At 41.9% G+C, this 21,246-nt stretch overlaps 1 protein-coding gene across 10 annotated transcripts in view; it reads left to right on the forward strand.

The window, feature by feature from the left end:
* Nucleotides 1-920: 920 nt before the first annotated feature.
* Nucleotides 921-21,246, forward strand: part of TSPAN12 (tetraspanin 12) — a 44,930-nt gene continuing 24,604 nt past the window's right edge. Inside the window, exons 1-6 of one of the 10 annotated variants that reach the window (XM_032688301.1) lie at nt 932-1,039; nt 1,405-1,541; nt 1,843-1,951; nt 3,943-3,985; nt 14,488-14,570; nt 15,193-15,328. In XM_032688301.1, coding sequence (XP_032544192.1) covers nt 1,020-1,039; nt 1,405-1,541; nt 1,843-1,951; nt 3,943-3,985; nt 14,488-14,570; nt 15,193-15,328 — 528 coding nt within the window. In that variant the 5' untranslated portion in view covers nt 932-1,019. Of the gene's footprint in view, nt 1,064-1,404; nt 1,542-1,841; nt 1,952-3,934; nt 3,986-9,599; nt 9,700-14,487; nt 14,571-15,192; nt 15,329-21,246 lie in introns of those variants that run through there. The other 9 variants (XM_032688302.1, XM_032688304.1, XM_032688305.1 and 6 more) reach the window with 9 other exon arrangements.

The raw sequence follows: 21,246 nt of genomic DNA on the forward strand, positions 1-21,246 counted from the left end.
ACTGTAAGTCTTCCTTTTGAAAAAAAAATATATATACACACATACACATATTGTAACAATACAAACATCACTGAAAAATTAAATAAAGAGAGTAGGTTTAGATTAGATGTTAGGAAAAAACCCCTTTACTATGAGGGTGGTGAGGCACTGAAACAGGTTGCCCAGGGAAGTTGTGGATACCCCATGCCTGAAGTGTTCAAGGCCAGGCTGGATGGGGCTCTGAGCAGTGAAAGGTGTCACTGCCCATGGCAGGAGGGTTGGAACGAGATGAGCTGCAAGGTCCCTTCCTACCGAACCCATTCCATAATTCTAGGAAAATCCTACCCTGATCACCAGATGCACACACACTTTAATGGATTTCAGAGGAAGAATGATGATTTTTTTTTCAGCTCAGTCGTGGCATCTGTAAGTACCATGCACATTACTGAGCAAATCAACAGCCATTTTGCTTAAAAAAATAACTGCACATTTTGGCCATTTCTGTAATAATATATCTCCAATATGGTTGTGCTTCGATATTTGCTGTTTAACGGTGGGGAGCGGGCGCCGGGCTGTTAATTGACCAGATTCAGGTTCGATGTTGGCAGAGTTTAATTTCCGACGCAAAAGCGCTGAAAACTTGTGAGATGCCCCTGAAACTTCGCGAACGCCTTTCGTGTGGCATTGGCCACACTGGACCAACGTGCCACGAGAAACGGGCTTTCGTGTCGCTCAGCTCCGCTCAGCCCACTGCTGAAGATCCTCCCTGAAGGAGTAAAGGCCACCGCCCCGCAGCAGCCCCGCAGCAGGGGCACGGGTCGTGCGGGACCCCCACCTCCGGGGCTGCCCCCGCCGCGCTCGGCAGTAGCCCGGCGGCGCTAGGGCCGCGCGCTCGACGCATGCGCGGTGCTGCCGCGGGCTGTGGGAGCGCTGCGGGCGGGGCGGCGGGGCCGGGGCAGTCCCGGGACCGGACCTTCTCCCGCGTCCGCTGCAGGGCATGGGCGCCGCGGCTCCGCGCTGTGCTGCCGCGCCCCGGCCCCATGAGCCCTCGCCGGAGCGAGTGAGTGCGGGGGGCGCCCGGGCGGTAAGTGGCCGCTGTACCCCGGCCGCCTTTCCTCCCCGGGGCAGCGCGTCTCTGCCGGGCTGGGAGGGAGCCGGCGCCCTCCGGGCCGTGCCTCCGCTGCACTCAGCCCCGCTCTGCCGCTGGGGTGGTCGGCGGGTTCTTCCTTGCCCGCAGCTTTGTTATTTTTACGCGAAAAGCTCTCCCGTCGCTGTCTCCGGGCGGGGCGGGAGGGGAGGGGAGGCTGCCGGGGTCCCCGAGGGGCGCGGCCGGTCCGGGTTCGGCGCGCCTCCGCCGCCTCCACCTGCGTGCCGGTCCCTCGGCAAGGCGGACTCGCCGGTCCCTCTCCGCCTCTTCCCCTGCAGGGTGCCGGCGGCCCGGCCTCGGGAGGGAGGATGTGGTGAGAGGATGGGGCTGTGTCCCGCGGGGGCTCGCCATGGCCAGGGAGGACTCGGTGAAGTGCCTGCGCTGCCTGCTCTACGCCCTCAACCTGCTCTTCTGGGTGAGTGCAGCGGAGGGGGCCGGGCAGGGCAGGTGCCGTCCCGGGGACGCAGGGCGGGCACGGCCGGCCCTGTCCGCGGGCTCCCCGCGCTGGGCCGGGGCAGGAGGTACCGCCTTCGTGCCCTTTTGGCCCCGTGCCAGGCAGCTCCCGTAAGGGAGTACTGATCACTGGGGAGGCAACAAAATGCCTTTGGAAACCAGCCGGAAGTAAAATTGGATTAGTGTTCGTTACATGCGTGAATTTGTGCACCTGTAATATGTAAAGAGGGGAATATTCATGGGTGCTGTGACTTCCTGACTAGGTGAGTTTCAGAGGAATTCTGTGACCCGAGATGAACTCCAAAAGCAATCTACTCTGCCCAGGCCTTACCTGGAGTCTTTTTTCTGCATTCAGTGGCCAGATCCTAACTGGTAGGCAAGGCCCATTTCTTTCATTTTGAGGATTTCAGTCAAAGCTGTATTTATAGCAGCAGTTTCTTGCTCTCCAGCACAGGTGGGTGTGATCAACACTTGTTCCTTAAACTTTCAGAGCTCTGAAGAAACAGCAAGTTGGATATTGCTGAGAGTCCTCACTCACTTGCACCAAATGCAATCTCTTTCACCTGAATAGTTGAGATTTGTGCAGGATAAGGGTAAGAGGTCAAAAGGCGTAACATCCTACACTTGTTCACAATGTCTTACTCCTGAAGTGCTGTAGATGTGAATGATGCAGGGATAATACATGGGCTGGGACCAAGCCTAGTTTATATTAGAGTTTTTTTCCACCTGCACTGAGCTCTGCGGTCCTCAACAGGAGATTGACCTGTTGGAGTGAGTCCCAAAGAGGGCCACCAATTTGATCAGAGAGATGGAGCATGTCTCCTATGAGAAAAGGGTGAGATAATCGGGATTTTTCAGCCTAGAAGGAGAAGGCTTTGGGGTGACCTAATTGCAGCCTTACAGTACCTGAAAGGAGCCTACAAGGAGGATGGAGAGAGATTATTTGTAAGAGCATGTAGTGGCAGTACAAGGAGGAATGGCTTCAAACTGAAAGAGCAGGTTTATATTAGATATTAGGAAGAAATTCTTTACTTTGGTGGTAGTGAGGCACGGGAACAGGTTGCCCAGAAAAAGTGTGAACTCTCCATCTCTGGAAGTGAAGGCCAGGCTGTATGGGGCTTTGAGCAACTTGTTTTAGTGAAAGGTGTCCCTGCCTATGGCAAGGGGTTTGGAATTGAGATGAAGTCCCATGATTACTGAAAATTAAGTGGGGATCAGAATATGACTGAGAGAAAAAACTGTCAAACAGTATTTTGAACAGAATGGTACCTTTTATATAATGCAAGGGATCTGAAAATCTGTTGAAAGTATGTAGCTTTGTATATTGTGTTTAATAGAGATGAAAAATAAATTATTTCCTTACTGTGTGTAGGAATAAACCCCTTTAGTAGGAGATGAGGAAGGCTTTTTTATTAGAAGAAAAGGATGTGTAATTATTTCTAGCATAATCATAGTTTTCAGTGGATTCTGTACAAAATCTACAACCCTATATTTTCTTTTAAGATGAAAGTTGCCTGGGCTCAGCTGACCTGAGTACAGCTTTGGATTTTTACACATATTCTGGGAGAGTTGAGTGAATGGACATTTACATGGTTGAAAACATCATGTCCTGCTGTTTGTCTGTTTCTTTCCTCTGGTTTCCGTGATGCCTAATTTGAGCTATCCTCAACAGTTCCTATTTGCACTTTAACTCACTGCTGCCTTTGTCCCCTTAAGCTTCCTCTGCTCTTTTCCCTTGGTCTCTGTGCTTGTTGCCTGCTGTGTCCCAATCAGATGTATTATTCAGGAACAGCTGTTTATAGCTGAAATAGACATTTAGGTGGTACCTAAATTACACATGAGGTTATACCTTCATGCTGTGTCAGTTATCTGTCGTGTGTTGATGGGAGGCTTGTTGCTGGAGCTGAGTGCATCATTTTTCAGCCTTCCTGCCCTTATCTTTGGAGTGGGCTAGTGTGTTGGGTAGCAGTTCCTCTCTAGGAAGATCAAGGTCTCACCTGGAAGATTTAAATATGTCTGCCCACTTTACTTGAATTTTAAGTTCCTTTCCATGTCAGATTGCTCTTTCCTACTTTTCATTGGTTTTTTTCCATGTGTTTTTGTTGCGGACCTCAGGCATGGAAGTACACATCATCTTTGAGCTTGTCAGAGGAACAGCACTAATTACTTCTGCAGTGTGGTGCTGCTGTTAACTTTGTTCCTTCTGAAGTCATATCTAAATTTAGTTTAAAGCATTCATTGCTAGAAATGATTTCCCATTCTTTAGATTTTGTTGCCCTTTTAATAATGACGTCTCAGATCACCCTTACCTAGAAAATGTGATATTTTTATCTTTTTTTTTTCTTTTTACCCTAGTCGTATAGGATAAAGGATCTTTTGAGTGTGTTGTGGTATGACAAGTCACAGGTAGGAAAATGGCAACTTCTTGATCTTTTCTCTGAAATATAAAAAATTAGTCTGTAATTAGTCTTTCTAGCTGAGGCCTGGACACTGGAAAGTGTACCCAGGCAGTTAAGTGAAATCTGTATAGTGGTGAAGTGTGCGATTATGTAATTAAATAATACATACCAATATAGCAGGTGACTTGCACCACAGATGTTGCAAAGAATTAAATCCATTTTCCATAATGTATGTAAAATTAAAGGTGTTGGAACTCAAATGAAAAATTGACCAGTTCATTTGGAGTCCTCTGCATTTTGCAAAGCAGATGAATGCACTGGTTTGTTTAAAATCAAATAAACAAGCAAAAAACCCCCTGAGTCTGCCAGAACTGTGTGTTAAGAAATAGGATGTGTGGTGGTTGGGTAGTTAAATGTATTGCAGTTACATCAGATTTCTTTGGAGGAATGAGCATATATTACCTCTTTCTGCTCCCTACCTGGTTCTGTTTGGATGTGTATTTAACGGCTGAATATAAATCTGCTGTCAGCTGCTTGTTGTAGTGAAAGCTCCCATATCTTTTCCTCTGTCAGAGCTTGAACCTTCTTCTATTCGGTTTAGTGGAAGTTTTACTGCTGCCTTTTCTCAGTGTCATAGCATGACCCACAGGGCAGAGTTTTCTTGTGAAAAGTTCCTCTGGCAGTAGGTGCTTATCCACTGGTGTGGGCATGGGGGCAGTGGTCTCCCCTGGCCACTGCTGTTCCTTCCATTCGGGAAGTTTTACTGGTTACTTATGTTAGTGCTTACTTGCATAAATACTGGCTTAGGTTATGGGCTGGATGTCAGGAAGTTCAGATTAGATCAGCCCCTTGAAAATGCGCAGCCATGTTTCTCCTGAGCATGGTGGGTTCTGTCCCAAAGGGTCAAGACAAGAGTGATGCTGTGATTCCAAGATTTTTACAGACCTCCTGTTTTGAGACATATACGTGTAATTCTCTTCAAGCGTGATCTTGGAGGTTTTATGGTTTCTCTTGCTTCTTCCTTCCTTCCCAAAGGCCGTTGCCTCCAATGTCCTGTTTAATATCTTTACTGATGATCTGCATGAAGGGATTGAGCGTACCATTAGCAAATTTGCAGATGACACCAAGTTGGGAGGGAGTGTCGACCTGCTGGAAGGCAGGAGGGCTCTGCAGAGGGACCTGGGCAAGCTGGAGAGATGGTCTGATTCCAACAGGATGAGATTCAACAAGGCCAAGTGCCGGGTCCTGCACTTTGACCACAACGACCCCCTGCAGCGCTACAGGCTGGGGACAGAGTGACTGGAGAGCAGCCAGGCAGAAAGGGACCTGGAAGTTTGGATTGACAGGAAGCTGAACATGAGCCAGCAGTGTGCCCAGGTGGCCAAGAAGGCCAATGGCATCCTGGCCTGTATCAGGAACAGTGTGGCCAACAGGTCCATGGAAGTGATTCTTCCCCTGTACTCAGCGCTGGTGAAGCCACACCTGTCCAGTTCTGGGCCCCTCAATTCAGGAAGGATATTGAGGTGTTGGATCAGACCGAGAGAAGAGCAATGAGGCTGGTGAAGGCATTGGAGCACAAGTCCTATGAGGAGAGGCTGAGGGAGCTGGGGTTGTTTAGCCTGGAGAAGAGAAGGCTCAGGGAAGACCTCATCACTCTCTACAACTACCTGAAAGGAGGTTGTAGCCAGGTGGATGTTGGTCTCTTCTCCCAGGCAACCAGCAGTAAGACAAGAGGGCATGGTCTTAAGCTGTACCAGGGGAGGTTTAGGTTGGACATTAGGAAGAAATTTTTGACAGAGAGTAATCAGAAATCAGAATGGGCTGTCCAGGAAGGTGGTGGATTCACTGTCCCTGGAGGCATTTAAGAAGAGACTGGATGTGGCACTTAGTGCCATGGTCTAGTAACCACAACAGTGTTGGATCAAGGGTTGGACTTGATGATCTCAGAGGTCTTTTTCAACCTGCTTGATTCTATGATTCTATGAAATGACTTCAAGCCTGTTGATAACATGCCCAGTGGCTGTGTCAGTTCAGTGTTCGTCTGAAAACAGTGAAGATGTGCAAACCACGTTCTTTGACTTTTTAAAATCATGGTTTGATTATGGGTCCTGGCTGGAATAAGGTGACATTCTCTCCTTGTTTCGCTGTGATGGTGTTTAGCAGTATGTGTAACTACACGTTTTGAGAAAAGGACTACTTTCTTCTCCAAGCTGGGCTTGAAGCTTTTGAAGTCCTGAATAAAACTATGCAAGAGCCAGTAGTCACTGTCTAGTAAGGTCTAACTGTCAGGCTCTTAAAAGAGAACATCTGAAGTAAGCTTCAAAGCGTGTCCTGTGTGCAGCTGTCCCAGTGTGTGTATGATGGGACTGCAGCATTTGTCATTGCCAGCCTGGTGAGGACAGATTAGTACATGTAAAGCTCCTTAAGATAACGTAACAGAACTGGCTAATCTGATCATGAACACTGCTGAAAAACTGAAGATGCAAATGGTTGCTGCAACAAGCTGTTGTCTTCATAATTTGGTTGCTTTTGGAGCCTACCGAAGCAGAGATATGACAGAACTTTATCAGTCAGTGTGCTGCCATCCTTGTAGCTTATCCAGAGCATTGCTTGAAAGTGTACAGCTGTGTGCTGTTTGGAAAGAAACTTCTTTTACTCTGCTCAGCTGATGAGCTGTGATGTACTCGTGTGTGCGTGAGAGGGAGGCAGACAGGAAGTGTTGTTTATAATGCTTTCTGTCATTTTTGACCTAAAGTCTGCTTAGCTGTAAATAATTCATAAGCAATCAACTGAAAGCCCAAGGCTCTGTTGTAGTGGTTCATCCTGTTTTATAATGGACCAATGGATGTACTGCCCTTACTGCTCCAGAAGAGCTCTGGTTTTGTGGATGCGAGTAGATTGGTACTTTGGGAGCTGCAACCTGCAGCAGATCTTGAAAGTTTTTTTTCTCCTGAGATGGAAATAAATCTGTTGTCAGTGCTCTAATTGTTGTTGATTAAGTGACTGACCCTGATAATAGGCCTGCTGATACCCTTCTGGAAGCTGTTTTCAAGGTCAGTTGAATCATGCATCTAACTGCAAGATGTCTCTTTTAGAGCAGGGGAAGTTCCAGTTTCAGGACTTCCTCGGTTTTCTAATTTCATAAGGGTTTTTTTTGACAGTGAAGGAATATCCTTCAGACTAAATTCTGCGGTTAACATTGGTTTTGTTCTTCTGCAGTCCTCACGTGTAGATGGGCATCACTTGTTAGTGGAATTTACGAGACTGAAAGATCCAACTTTATTCTGCTTCATCTTACACTCTGTAACACTGCTATTTGCAGTATATTACATTCTGGACAGCCTAATAAAAAGAGGAGACCTCCAAAAATGCATGATTTGGTGTTTCATGGTCAAGACAGTGCTTTGCTAAGCAGATTATCTTAGTGATGCTTGAGAGAAGACCTTTTCCTACTGCTTCCTGTTTTTGTGTTCTTAGTGGCAATACTGGTCTTTATTATATCTAGATAGTGTGTCATGACTTGGAGAAATTTAGTTTTCATAGCTCTACAAATATATGTTACGCAGTTTGAGACTACGGGGTCTTTCTTTCTGGTGGGGCTTAACTGTACTGGCAACCTTCTGACACTGTTCCTGCTCAGTTGCAGTCATGGATGTGACATAAGCATTTTCATTAATTTTGAGTGCTGTATAACTTGTCCTCACAGAAGCCCTCTTTGCCATACTTTGCAATGCTGCCATTGTTCTTCTGCATTTCACTGTGGTCTCTTTCCCAGCTAAACCACCTTGGCAAGCATTTGTGCTTGGACAGACCTTCAGTGGCAGAACGTGGTCAGCCTGTAATAATGAATGGCACAGGCATAACACAGGAGATGCTGAGTACAAGTAGCCCCTGGGGACTGTGGTAGAACAGGAACTAGCAAATGGTGCTGAATACAGGGAAAATTCAGTCTCCTGGCTGCTTAAAGTAGGGGATTAAGCAAAGCAATAGCTTTGAGAGGTACAGATCTGTTCCACTTTTCTTTGCAGCTCAGCCGAATGTGTTCTTTAAAAAAGTTAGAAATAGTTAAAATAGGTGAACCAGATAGTGATACTGGAAGCAAGTAAAAGCGGTGCAATTATTTTGTCAATTTTCTCATTTTGTAAAAAACAGCCAAGTGACTTAGCAGGAAAAGTGCAGGAAAAAGTCTGTATAGACTTTCTCTTGAGAAAACAGCCAACTCTTTTTTTTTTTTCTGGTAAGCACGTGAGGCAGGAGCAGCTGCTGTTGTGTTGCTTGTAATTGAGGATGACTGTACTGTAGTGCCTTGGACAAATCAAGGTTGTAAGTTGCAGATGACTGTGTCATGGGTGGTAAGGATCTCTTAACCGATGATTAGTAGTGTCAGTGGATGTTTGAGCCAAGCCAGTGATGTTGCCACTGCCTAGGGATATGCTGTTTCAGTTGAGCAGTGTTTAAGATTTCCTTCACGCGAGCAGTACCATCTAATTTCAATCTTGTGGTTGCAGCCAATAAACACTTCTGGCAGGTAGTGGAAATCGATTTGCATCTATCTTGAATTTCTGTTTGTGAACAAAGGGGGAAAAAAATCACATAAAATGAAAGAGGAGCAAGCTTCCAGTTAGTTTTGCATTTGTTCTGAGTGCTTTGCACACTTAAATCTTCGTTTTGCCTATGTGCACCACTTGAGAATTCAGAACAAGGGAAGGATGAGTGTTGTGCGAGGAAGTGGTAAGGATGGTTGGAAGCAGTGATATTGTATTTTCTGGTTTTTCCAACTTCAAATGAGTGTATTTAATCTTGTAATTTTTTTGCCTAATTTTTCAAATCTACTGTAACACGAAAAAGAAATCAGTCTTTCCTCCCTTCTGTGGAACCAGATTCTGCATAGAGGTTGTTTCTGTTGCTTTTCAACTTCCACTCACTGGTGGGGTTTGTAGATACTTGGAATGAATGGAGTTCAGGACAATGTTTAAATGATGAATAATATCCATTGAAACAAACGCTGCCTGGATGGGTACCTGTAGCACTGTAAACAAGGAGTTCATCCTAGGCTAATATACCCTGATTTTAGAGACTGCAGTTTAGACCTGTGTAATTGAAACCTGATTTTCTTAGCAGTCTTTGTATAAAGAAAATAACTGTGGCTTCTGTGGGAATATGGTGTCTTTTTAAAGGAATGCATTCAACAGAGGAAGCTATAGGAGGAGTTTTAAGGACCAGAAATATTTTTAATTCTGGTATTTGAGAAATCTTTTACTTTCTGGTGTCTTTAGTCTGCATTATTTATATAACATCATTCCATTACCAGACCATGTCCTAACAAAGTAGAGTTCAGCCGTAAATCAACTTTGTATCTTCCCCTATGTAATCTTTTATGCCATGTATCTTTATAGCTGGTATGTCTCATCCAGAGTGGCATGTCAACAGTGAATTGGTACATGAGTTTCTGCAAAACTGTCCTGAAAAAGAGTGGCTTGATATGCTACTGGAAAGATAAAAATAAACCCACACCCCATCCCAATGTTAGAAATTACATCAATATGCTTTTAATTGGCATTCAGAAATCTGAGAACCTCAGATATTTTTTAGGTAATCATCACAACTAACTCTGTCCACAGAGTTTCCTCCACCTTGAGGATGATGCACAAACCTGCGCTGACAAAATTGGAGCCCATAGCTCAAGGGGAAGAAAAAACTTCCACCTGTATGCTTATACTGATAAGCCATGATCTTCAGCAAACTGGGAAGGTCCATTTTTTTCCTTTAAATTCACATGTCTTTCTGTAGAAGGTAGCTACCGAATTATTCATGAATCTCTGGGCACTGCATCTGTACCATGAAGATTCTCTGTCATCTCAAGAGTCTGTGGTAGACACTAGACAAGGCTCATAGGAATAGGGGTTTAAATATCATGTAGCTATTTCCCGCATTCCTATAAAAATGCACAAAATTAAACTGTCCCGTAGGGGACAGGGAATGTCTGATTTATTTAAAAATGCAGGTTCATTTTAGTCATCTTTGTGTGCTCGTGTGTATTGACGTGTAAAACAGAAAACTTAATTGATAAACCCACGACACTGTGATGTGTAGTCATGTGGATCATAGGAAATGCACAATTTTTTCCCTTTTCCAGTTTTTTATATATATGTATATATATATATGTATGCTGGGTTTTAAAGTAATTTGCCTGCATCTGGGAGATTAACTACCGTCCATGAATAAAAGCAAGCTCTTACAGAAACAAAATTAAGAGTATATTGTGTATATGGGAAGGCATATCAGCTTGATGGTGATGTGTGGCTTGTGATATGATTGGGACACTTGATCTCTGAGCATTGCTGTGAATTACCCTTGACGAGCAGCACATAGCTCTGCCTCCCCAAAGGCAAGAGATCTCTTGACAGTGAGATGCTTACTTTAGAGGGAAGAGTGGCATAAGTTACGTCCTAACAAGAAGTGCAGTGCTTGGGTAGTCACATAGAGGATGGATGAAAACATGCATGCACTTCTTTTCCCCGCTTTGCTTTTAATGTACCCTTATAGTACACAGCTCAGAAGTTGTGGGTCTGACACGCAATAGAACTGTACCTCAACCTGTTTGCATGTTTGGGCTCTTACTTTCTTTCTGCTGTGCATGCTCTAGGAGCCTTGAACACTAGCTGCTGGAAAACTTGCTCTTGTGCCCCGGGAGGGTGACCCATCACCAGCCTGTCCGTGCTCCAGCAGTTACCTTACTGCAAAGTGTGCAAGTTCCAGGCCTTGCCAGACGTGGAGCAGGTTGTTAACTTACTGTTGCAGCTGTGCAAGCAAACTGGATTCAAAGTGCAAATACCAATGTGCTTCAGCTGTTTGCAAGTGGGAGGGGACCAAGGCATAACCTTGTAGGAAACTTAGGTAAAACTAAATGTTGGCATGTCTGTAGAATAAATAGTGCATTAATAGGGAGTCAGGGATTTTCCATTTTTGTATGCTATTTATTCTCTAAACATTTAAATGGTTTTGCTAGATAATACAGAAAAACAAGACCTCTTGTCCCACCCTCCTCTGCCCTTATCCTCTGTCCCAAAAAAATGTAGTTCTCTGTTTATCCAGGGATCTGAGTTATCTGTGTTTGTTCAGTGATCTGAATATTGAACCTAATTGTGAAAATCCTGTGAAAGCATTGCAACATGCTCTGTTCATGACCTTGTAGTGATTTATCCCCCCCTCCCCTTTGGTAAGTCACAGCTCAGGTTACCCAAATCAATTTTAACTGGAAAATTTTCTCAGTTTTTTTTTTTTTTTAAACTGAAATAAAAGGATATATTCTGATTAATGTTGTCATATCTTGGAAGTAATTTTCTTGAAGCTGGAAACCTTTTCATGCAAAGCAAGTTGCTCTGTAGTGCTGCTAGTCAGCATTTTGTTATGGGTACCAGAGCATGGCCTGAAGTTGTATATCCCATCTGTTAGAATAAAAAGAATGGTGTGTGATTTTTAGTATGGAAGATACTTTTAATCTTTCCTCCAATTTAATAATTTAAAAAAAAAAACAACCTCCTAAAGTCTGAGCACAGCAACCTACATTGTCAAAAAGGAGGGTGTTAGAATATTTGAATGAAAAAAATGGTGAAAGGATGAACGCGGGTGTGCAAACAGCAACAGCCATTGGTCTTGCTCCCTTAAAGACAGAAATCCATGTTCATGTATTAATTGAAAATGGAGATTTATTTTCCAGTTTAGGTATGGCCTGAAAGACACTGTAAGTAGGACTTTCACAATAATGGCTTAAAATATATACTTAATGAATAACAGATGATATTATGTTTTCATTTTGACGCATAAATTATGGAAGAGTTCCAAGGACAATCAAACTGTGCTCGGAAACAATTGCTCCTAATAGTTTTTGAGTCTATTGTTGGATATTGTAATTAAATTGTGTGAGAAAGCCCTAGTAGCTTTAAAAACTTCATGTTAGCAATAAATTTCAAAATTTAATATATTATTGTGTGCATACTGCTCATATATAAAAATATAATTTATTACCTTTGTTTAATCTGTGTGAAAATATGTTTAAAATAGTGTGACAGCAGGCAGTTTTGTAAACTCTTCAGTGTCATGTTGACGGCTATATAACATACTGTGACAGTTCAGAATTAAACCCACAGTGACTTGTGCAGCCAGCTGCAACAAATAAAACATGTTTTACTGCATACTATCACATTATGCTTACAGCACAGCAGACTGGCTGTCATCAGAGGAGCTTGAATGAAAACTTTTTGGTGAAATGATGTAACTGCTAATGTGAGAATTATCTTAGTAGTTTATTTGTCATAAACTTGTGTTCTTTCATATGATTGCTTGATACAGATTTCTAACTGTATTTTACCTATTAGTTAGTTACCAAGCAATGGCTGAAGTAGGGGCTGCCAGATTTTTGGGACCACCTTTTTGCCATCCTTCAAATGAACCAAAAAGAACTATAATCAGGATTTTGCCCCCCTGCCCAGGACTCTTTGAAAATCACGTGGCAGTGAATTGCAGTGATGTGCCTGCTGTTCTTTGCTGGTAGGTTGGATGCACACCAAAGTTTTTGGGAGGTTGTTAGTTTTCCTGCCTACTGAGTGCCTGGGCTGAGTTGTGCTGCTGGTGTTAGTGTAATTCCTGTGCTGTATGCTGAAGGTAGTTATAAAGTGAAGTAACTAAATTTATCCTAAGTATTTTATCATAGAGTGGAAGTGTGGGCTAATGCTTTTCTGTGTGTATCAGCAGGCCTTGCAGTGAGATGTGGAGGGTTAAAAATGTTTTGTGTTGCTTTTTGACCATAAGAAGGTTGGCTGTCTGCGTGTAGTCTTCATCTCTCATGTTTTTAACTGCTTGTGTTGTATGTTTGCCTAATGCTTTCTTCCAAGGAGATAGCTAGTTGTTGAGGAATTTATCTAGGACAAGATTCCAGTCATCATCTTTTCCTTGTTCCTGCAGCTTCCTGCAAAAACACAACAGAAAATGTTCTTTATTGTTCCACCAGCCCAAGCAGACCCCACAGAGCATAAAGAAGATGGGTGAACACAGTAGACTTGTATCTCACATTAGCTTTCCAGACTATGCTTGCAGCATGCCAAGCACCCAGGGCTCTTGCTGGCAGCACCCAGAACCAAGGCAGTGCCTGTACTTTGTGCACCAGATCTGAGAAGCAGGAAGAAGCTGTGGGCTAGCTACTGGGACTTCTTGTGAAATTTTGAAGGCAGAAATAGCCTGCTGTGGGCATGCTGCGGGCACAGGAGCTGCTAAGGACACAGGGTGACTTTTCCTGTGTTAGGCTTGAGCCAGCTAACTTATTCTTCATAACAACTTCAGGGAAATATGAGGGCATGTGGGAAGGTAGATGTTGAAGGCAACAGACGAGATTAGCACTTCTAACTGATTTAAGAAACTGTAAGTATAATTTTGAGGTGTCCTGTCATACCTCTATACAATGCACAAACACAGTAGTATTCAGAAGAATCAGCATGCTTAGGTCTCCTTCTGTCAGCTAGACTATGCTTCTCAGGTCCTATGTCTTTTAGGTTCAGGCCCTGAGCTGTGGTTCAGGTTTAGGTGCCCATGTGAGATTGAGTGAAGAGTGCCTTGTCCTCTAGCAGTACCTCCGCTACAGCATCATCAGAGCTGGTGCTGTCACAGCATGGCAGGTTCTGAACATGTTCGGGTTTGACTTCTCAGGAAAATCAGTGACCAGAGCCCCAGGTGTGCTGAATTGTACAATGTTATCACATGACAGAAATCTGTGTCTGCTGAGGTGGTGGCAATTCTAGGTGGGTTCAGTCTCGGGGATTTACATGCTGTGGGAGCAGTCTTGGAAAGAGTGTAGTGGCTTTATGCCTCTGAAGTGCCTGACAGGTCAGGTACCCCCCAAATGCTTTGATGGTGTGGTGTTTATAATTGAAGCATAATGAGTTTTATTGTTATTTTATGGTTCAGGAAACTGAGACAGAGCATTCATGGTGTGACTCAGTCTGAATGAGTGAGAGAATCAGATTCTTCTACATTTATCCCCAAGATACATTAACACACAGGAGAGATTTGTCAGTACTGTTGTATCCTGTATAGGGCTTCCGATTTTTCTTCGCTAGCTATGTACCTGAGCATGGCTTCATGGTTTCATGCAGATGGGTATCACTTGTGAGCCCTGAAAGAGTCACAGATTTTAGCAGCATAAACCATCCCTGTTGTTTCTGTGGTAGGTAGTGCAGTGGTGGGACAGGAGCCAGGAGGACATCACTGGGTGAAAGAGAAGGTATTCCAGACTTTAATTTTGCATACTGAAGAGAATATTATTGTTACTGGCTCCCTAATACTTAAGTAATAAACCAGGTCTAAGCATGTAGCAGTACAGTTTTGGGGGCAAGATGCTGTTCAGATAAATCGAGGCATGAAAGATGTTAGTGATGACTGATCTCTACTTAAATTATGAATGAGCTTGCAGTTTGTTTTAAATGCATGACAAATAACTTAATCTTTTCTTTTTAGTTGATGTCCATCAGCGTATTAGGTGTTTCTGCTTGGATGAGAGACTACCTGAATAATGTTCTCACTTTAACTGCAGAAACAAGGTAAAGCTTTAGTTAAATCTCTTAATCTGTGAGGGTGACTGATTGGGGGTATATGTTGTTATTCAGTATGGCAAGTTTCCTAATTAGGATTTGTAGAGTTAAGAAGCCTTCAGTTAAGCTGTTGTTTTGTTGAAAAGTGTATTTTTGCCACCATTTCTGGCATCAGTTGAAATTAGAAAAGGGAGAAAGGTAGGAATTCAGTCCTGTGCCTTTCTCTTCTGACAGGGATCAATTTTTGGCCCTTTGACAGCATGTAACCATATCATATTACCGTTTAGTTTTGAATACTTTATTCAGTCCAGAGATTTAGGAATTCTGTTAGCTTTATTACAGCAGTGCTTATGAGCCCTAGTGATGAAACAGGGCCTCATTGTGCTGCTTACTGTGCAAGTGCAGGGCAGGAAGACTGCCTTTGCTCTAGAGAGATTTTGGACAATGCATTACTTTCTGGTACCTGAATGCAGCATTTGACTTTAAAACCATGTAGAAGAGATTGCTGTGAAATGTGTAAGGTGCTGGAAAGAACACATCTGCTACTTTTTAACGGCTATACTATGTTTTTCTTCTGTATCATTTTTGTGCGATTGTGCTTTTTTTTGATTATGGTTCTGATTGGTTTTAGGGTGGAGGAAGCTGTCATTTTGACTTACTTTCCTGTGGTCCACCCGGTTATGATTGCAGTCTGCTGTTTCCTCATCATAGTTGGAATGCTGGGGTACTGTGGAACAGTGAAAAGAAATCTGTTGCTCCTTGTCTGGGTATGTTTCGTAACTTCTAAAACCAGCTAACTTCTACTTCATTTCAGGAGTGTAAGAAAGGTTTTAATCCACAGGCATTAGATAAATACTGATTATTTTTTATTACCATATTGAGTTATGGTATCGGTGGGGAATTGTAATTGCAAAGCACACAGTAGGAAAGAATTTATTGCCTAGACTGCATTATGCTATGACTGAAAGACAAGCAGTGTCTCAGTTGCAAAAATTCACTTAATTTAGTAGAGAAGTTGCTGAAGGGAAAAATAGCTCAAACTCTTAAATACTAGTAATTATAGGAACTTGAGTAAGAGAACTCTGAAATAAACCCTTATGCTACTGTTTTAACTCACAGCTGTGCAATAGCTATCTAACCTAAACTTTGCTTTATTACCACAGTTGATTATGTGTGTAAAGTAACAGCATTTGTAGCTGATAAAAGTTAATTCTGACTGTGTTCAGAAGCTTTACCTTCTCTTACGTGGATGTGGAATTTTGCACTTGCATTTGGTTGTGAGCAAGTTTAAAAATAAATTCCAGGTACCCAGCTTTTTCCTTCAGTTGGAGACTACATAACAGCTGACAGCAGCTGAAAAGCAAGTCTCTCCCGCACAAGGCTCTATGATCAATTTAACTGTGATGAAACTTTGACTGTCAAGGGAGCCAAACACCATTTTCTCCATCTGGAAGTCAGTGAATTTGAGGACAATAAAAGAACCAGTCAACAAAAAAACAAACCAAAAAAACTCACACCCAACCAAAAGCCCATCAAGTGTGCACAAATTTTACAGGCTTAGAGTTAAAATTTTTAGACTGTTGGCAATACTGAGATTAAGGAGGGCCATGTAATTTGATGCTTCTTCGAAATGTAGCTGGTAGCTCTTTGCAGAATTGGGCTTTGTCTTTTAACATGAAGGTAAGCAGAATTTGAAGCAGTCCATAAGCCCAAGAGAGTGGGAGCAGTGGATGTGAAAGCAGTGTATCAGACTTAACTACCATAGTTGCAGTAGAAGAAAGTGGACAGGTAAAATCCTTCAGCTCTTGAAAATATCTGGGGTCTTATACGAGTAGAGTTGGGCTTCTGCAGAGTGTGTTGGGTTCTAGCAAAGTGCATACAGTTGAATTTTTCTTGTGGATCTGTGCAGGCTTAAGTATGTGATACCTAGACCTCACGCATTTTGAACAAAATGGCCACAAAACCCTGTGAGAAGTTGGCTGAGATTTATACAACTTTTGCTTTTATCTAATAGGAAATATTCTAAGGGCAGATAAAACAGTTGTAAAACTGTACTGGGGTTTTGTATTAAAATGTCTTTTTTTTTAATTTGAGAGGGTTGGATTAGGCTTTATTTTACATTTCCAGCTGAATGTCTGCAGCAGAAGTGTTTCTCAATTGCAAGAGGGCAAATGCTGTTTCTGCTTTTGGATATTCATTAAGCTTGTATACAATATGAAGATTATTGTTTCAAAACTATATAGCTGAGAAAAACTCTCATTTAAATCTGAATATGTTATAGTAACAGAATAGTCATGCAATGTTTTTCTAGATCTTAACCTTGCAGTGTTCAAGTCAATGGGAACAAATTCTAAAACAATTACATAATTACGGGCAGGTGCGTAATAGTAATGGATTACTGTAATTTCATACCATATAATTATTTCTCCAGTAGTCTTTCTTACATACTTAAAAGGGCTCTGTACATATTTTTGTTTCATCTAAGTAGTGAAAGTATTAAAATATGGTAAACTTATTAAACCTTAGGCAAGGTTATAAGATTACTTTCATAATGTGTCTTTTATTTTATAGGGGTGATAGTTTTTAATATTAAAATTAATTAAAAGGCAAAATCAACTATATGATATATACCAATACAACATAGTATCTTGGGTAAAAAAAATGGTTTTGTTATAAGCTTTGGAAAAAATCTACCTAACCTTCCGTTTATTCATGCTGCAAGGGAAAAGAAGAAATCATTTATAGCTTTTAGTGCCATCTGGAAAGAAATTAATTGAAGTGTGTTTAGGCAGTCAAGTGATACTAAATCAAAACAAGACATTTTTATCATTTTGTGTTGCAATATTTTATTTTCAGGAGCTTGAGATTTGCTCTTGCTAAGCAAACTGATAAGCAAAACTAAATGATATCTTCCTAAGTATGTCACTGTCTTTGATTAGTTGTTAAATGAATGCAGTTGTGTTATAGCATACAGAAGTGTGCAGACGTAAGTCAATGCCTCATTCATCAGACTAATCAGAAAAGTGATGGATCAATAAAATGAGCTTTTGTTCAACCAGATGAACTAAAAGAAAAGAACCTTCATGTAAAACATTAACCACCTTTTACAATCATGCTTTTAATCTTCTTTTTGAAGTACATGAACAGCCGTGATGATGGCATGCAGAGATATTTAGATACAAGTCCTGACATTCCTGGCAGCGTGCTAATTGCAAGTACTGATGTTGTTAATTGAATTCAATTTTGGAAAACCTTATAAAGCATAAGGGCAATAGATACATATATGATGGTGTTATGTATTTTTAATACATCTGAACACATAATTATTTTAATTTATTTTTGAAATTTTGTCTTTCAATTAAATGCCCGAAACCTTCCCTTCTTTGCATGGGGCATAAATATAAGTTGAACTAATGTTTTCTTAGCTTGATAGTAAGAAAATGTAACACCTCAGTCTTACGGATTGTTTGTAGAACCAGCATTTTAAAGGTATGATCATTTAATTTTAATTACTTCAGGAATATGTAGTCCTGAAAGGTAGTTCATCTGAAGAGCCCTTGTGTCCCTTAACAGTCTATGATTTTTTTGTGATTGACCAACATCCTCATGTAGAAGTGGATGCGATGCCAGCCCAGAGTGGAAAATCTGAACTCTTCCAAGTCACTGACTTGAATGTATAGAAAGTCCAGGGGTGGGAAACCAGAATCCAGGTTTTATGATGCTTGCTACAGTTCTATCAACAGGATTGTTTTTTTTCAAATCCAGAATAATTTTTTGCCTCTTTTGTTCTCAGGCTCTGTCCCTTTTGGATTGTTTTTCATGTCTCTGCACGTTGCCTAACTAAAAAAAAAACCAACCCCAAAACCCTAAAAAAGTGCGTATATTCTTTAGGAATATTAACCTTAAGAATGTGTGATTTTTTTTTTTTTTTTAAGTTCTTGTTTTATTAAAATAACGGGAGTAAACTCTGTTTCTTGACAAGAAGAGCCTCATGAAAATCCCACTAGAAAATACTTCCTGGCTGGAGTTTTCATTGGAAGTTCTGGTATTTATAACTATGACTTGTCTGTAATTGCAGCATTTAAACAACACGATTCAAATTTGTCTACATGTTTTCACAGAGGGAAAAACTGTTAGAAATATTTGATGGTCAGTAGGACAAATCCTGTTACTGATTTTTATCATAAAGTTTTTAATCATAAAGTAATAAATATTCCTCAGAGCTAAACATATTTAGACCCTGTTGATGTGTGGTCAAATAGCTTATTAATTTTGTCATGGCAGAACCTGGTTATAAATTGGACCTTGGCAGACTAAGTTGTCTGTGAAGTTGAAACACAGCCAAACCATCATTGAACTAGTAGTTTCTGTAACTTCTGTCTAAAGGGTGACAAGATCCTTACTACTGACTGGGTCACCACTTGGGGCAAATTATTCTACACCCATATACCCATTTTAGTCCACGTGGATGCAGAGGTGAGAGGGTTTATCTTGCTATGTTGCAAGATACCGATAACTGTTAATGTCTTCCTAGAAGGCATTCTTACTCTGTGTGAAACGTTAACTGCTCTGCAGTAATACGGCACCAACTATTCTGCAGTACTTATGACTATGGTTGGCATGAATTAGTATGAGAGTTTAGTGATAATTAATTTTGTTGTGGGGTTTTTTATGTGGCAGCATGTATTTCTGCAGTAATACATAGTATAGGTTATTTGCTCTGTAGTAATAAAGGATATTTGTTCTGATCCCTGTAGACTCTTTACCACAGTCACAGCTGCTCCAATACCTTGTACTAACATTTGGCACTGGAATTGTTATTTACCAGCCAGAAGTATTTCTTCATTATTTAGCCACCAGGCATTCAAAGGGAAGAAATAACTGACAAACATACTTGGTGTAAACCCATGCAGTTTCGAATTAAGCAGGACAGAGACTGAGTTCATTTTCATATTTTGTACCTTTTATCAACAGCTCATTTACAAATGTGGTGTGAGTTGGGAGGAAGACACAGGTTCACAGGACACGTTGTCCTACCTTATTTGAGAGACTGGTTTAAATGTTTATAATACTGTAGTTCAGGTTTGATGAGAAGCCAGTACTGTGCTAAAACTCAGGTTCAGATAGTCAGTGGGTAACTTAAGGGGCTGAACATTTCATTTGCATTCTGAAGGGCTGCTTGTTTAATGTTCCACTGGTAAGAGAAAATAGACTTAAAGTGTGTCAATTTTTATTATACCCCAGTAGTTTCAAATATGAGCGATTTTCTCAAGAAAATAGAGTATTTTTGTTCTTTCTGTATTTCTGACTTTTCAAAGGTAAACTGCCTGAGAAGGTGCCTGTACTAATCATTATTAGACATATTTTTCCCTTGAAATGTGATAGAGGGTAAGCTTCTTTCCTGTTTAGGTCAGAAGTTTTAAGGTTCAAACAAGTTGTTAGATTTTGAAATGGATTTTGGTGATACCACAGTGTCACCAGAGAGCTAAGCCAGACTTTGCAGGAACAGATGCATTCTGCAGGGCTCCCAGCGCTGTGGAGTGGAGTACATTGGTCCTGGGGTTCTCTGTCTGCCTGTATAAGCAAGCATGAGGTGCATTTGGTTGACTCTACCTTCTCCAGTGTAAATAAATCTGTACTGTGTATGTCCTTAAAATACTTTTTCTAAGGCAAGTGCTTTGAAATCGTGCCTCATTTCCTTATCTAGGAGGGAGCTTAGAGAGGAAAGACGCAAATTTCCTGGCCATATGGGTTATTGAGAGGTGTGTGGGGATGAAAGGTGCTGCCTGCTGAACAAACAGCAGGCAAGAGTAGCTGCATATCTGAGCAGCATGGGGGAGTGTTTGAGTGGGAGAGCATGATAGGAATTGAGCTGGTGGGAGTGTCCAAGTCTTCTTGCAAATACTTGGCTTAAATCCAAATGTTTGCTGTGCTTGTGGTGGTGATCTGCTTCTTTCACCCAGGCACTTAGCAGCTGTTTTGAACACTTGGCCGTGTTGAGCCAGAGCAGAAGCAGCGCAGCACTGTTTGGTGCAGTCATCCAGCAGCTTTAAGTAGCAAGAACTGTCTGGCCCCTTGAGGGCAATTCAGGGAAATGCCATTGAGTTAGGACAGCAAGGTTGGATAGTGCCGTTAGGAGGCCATCAGTTTTTTGATTTTGTGAATTTCTGTGATAGTAAAGAGCCACTTGCTCATCCTTTTAGAAAGAGGCACAGTGCTCTTTCTAAATGACAGCAGTCATTTTATGGTTCCAGTATGTTTTCAGCATGAAACGTGCTGCCTGGACTTCTTTGCCACACTTTTCACTGCATGCTGTACTTTTAGGCTCACCTGATGGAGCTGGCTACTTTGTCTGTTCTTGGGGAGTTATATTCTGAGGGTTGGTTTGACTAGGTGTCACTGTGTTTGGAGCATGCCTTGTTGCTCTTATCTTCAGCTGGATCTGTATAAATCTGTGGGGCTTGGTGGGACTCATCCAGAGAGCTGGCTGATGTCATTGCACAACCTCTCTCGATGATTTTTTGAGTGGTCTTGGTAATCCAGAGAGGTCCCACCTGACTGGAAGCTGGTGAACGTTGTCCCAGTTTTCAAGAAGGGCAAGAAGGAGGACTCTGAAAACTACAGGCCTGTCAATCCCACTTCTGTACCGGGTAAAGTTATGGAGAAGATTATTCTGGTATTTATT

This window comes from Chiroxiphia lanceolata, chromosome 5 (assembly GCF_009829145.1).
Source record: "Chiroxiphia lanceolata isolate bChiLan1 chromosome 5, bChiLan1.pri, whole genome shotgun sequence".
Classification (NCBI taxonomy): Eukaryota; Metazoa; Chordata; class Aves; order Passeriformes; family Pipridae; genus Chiroxiphia; species Chiroxiphia lanceolata.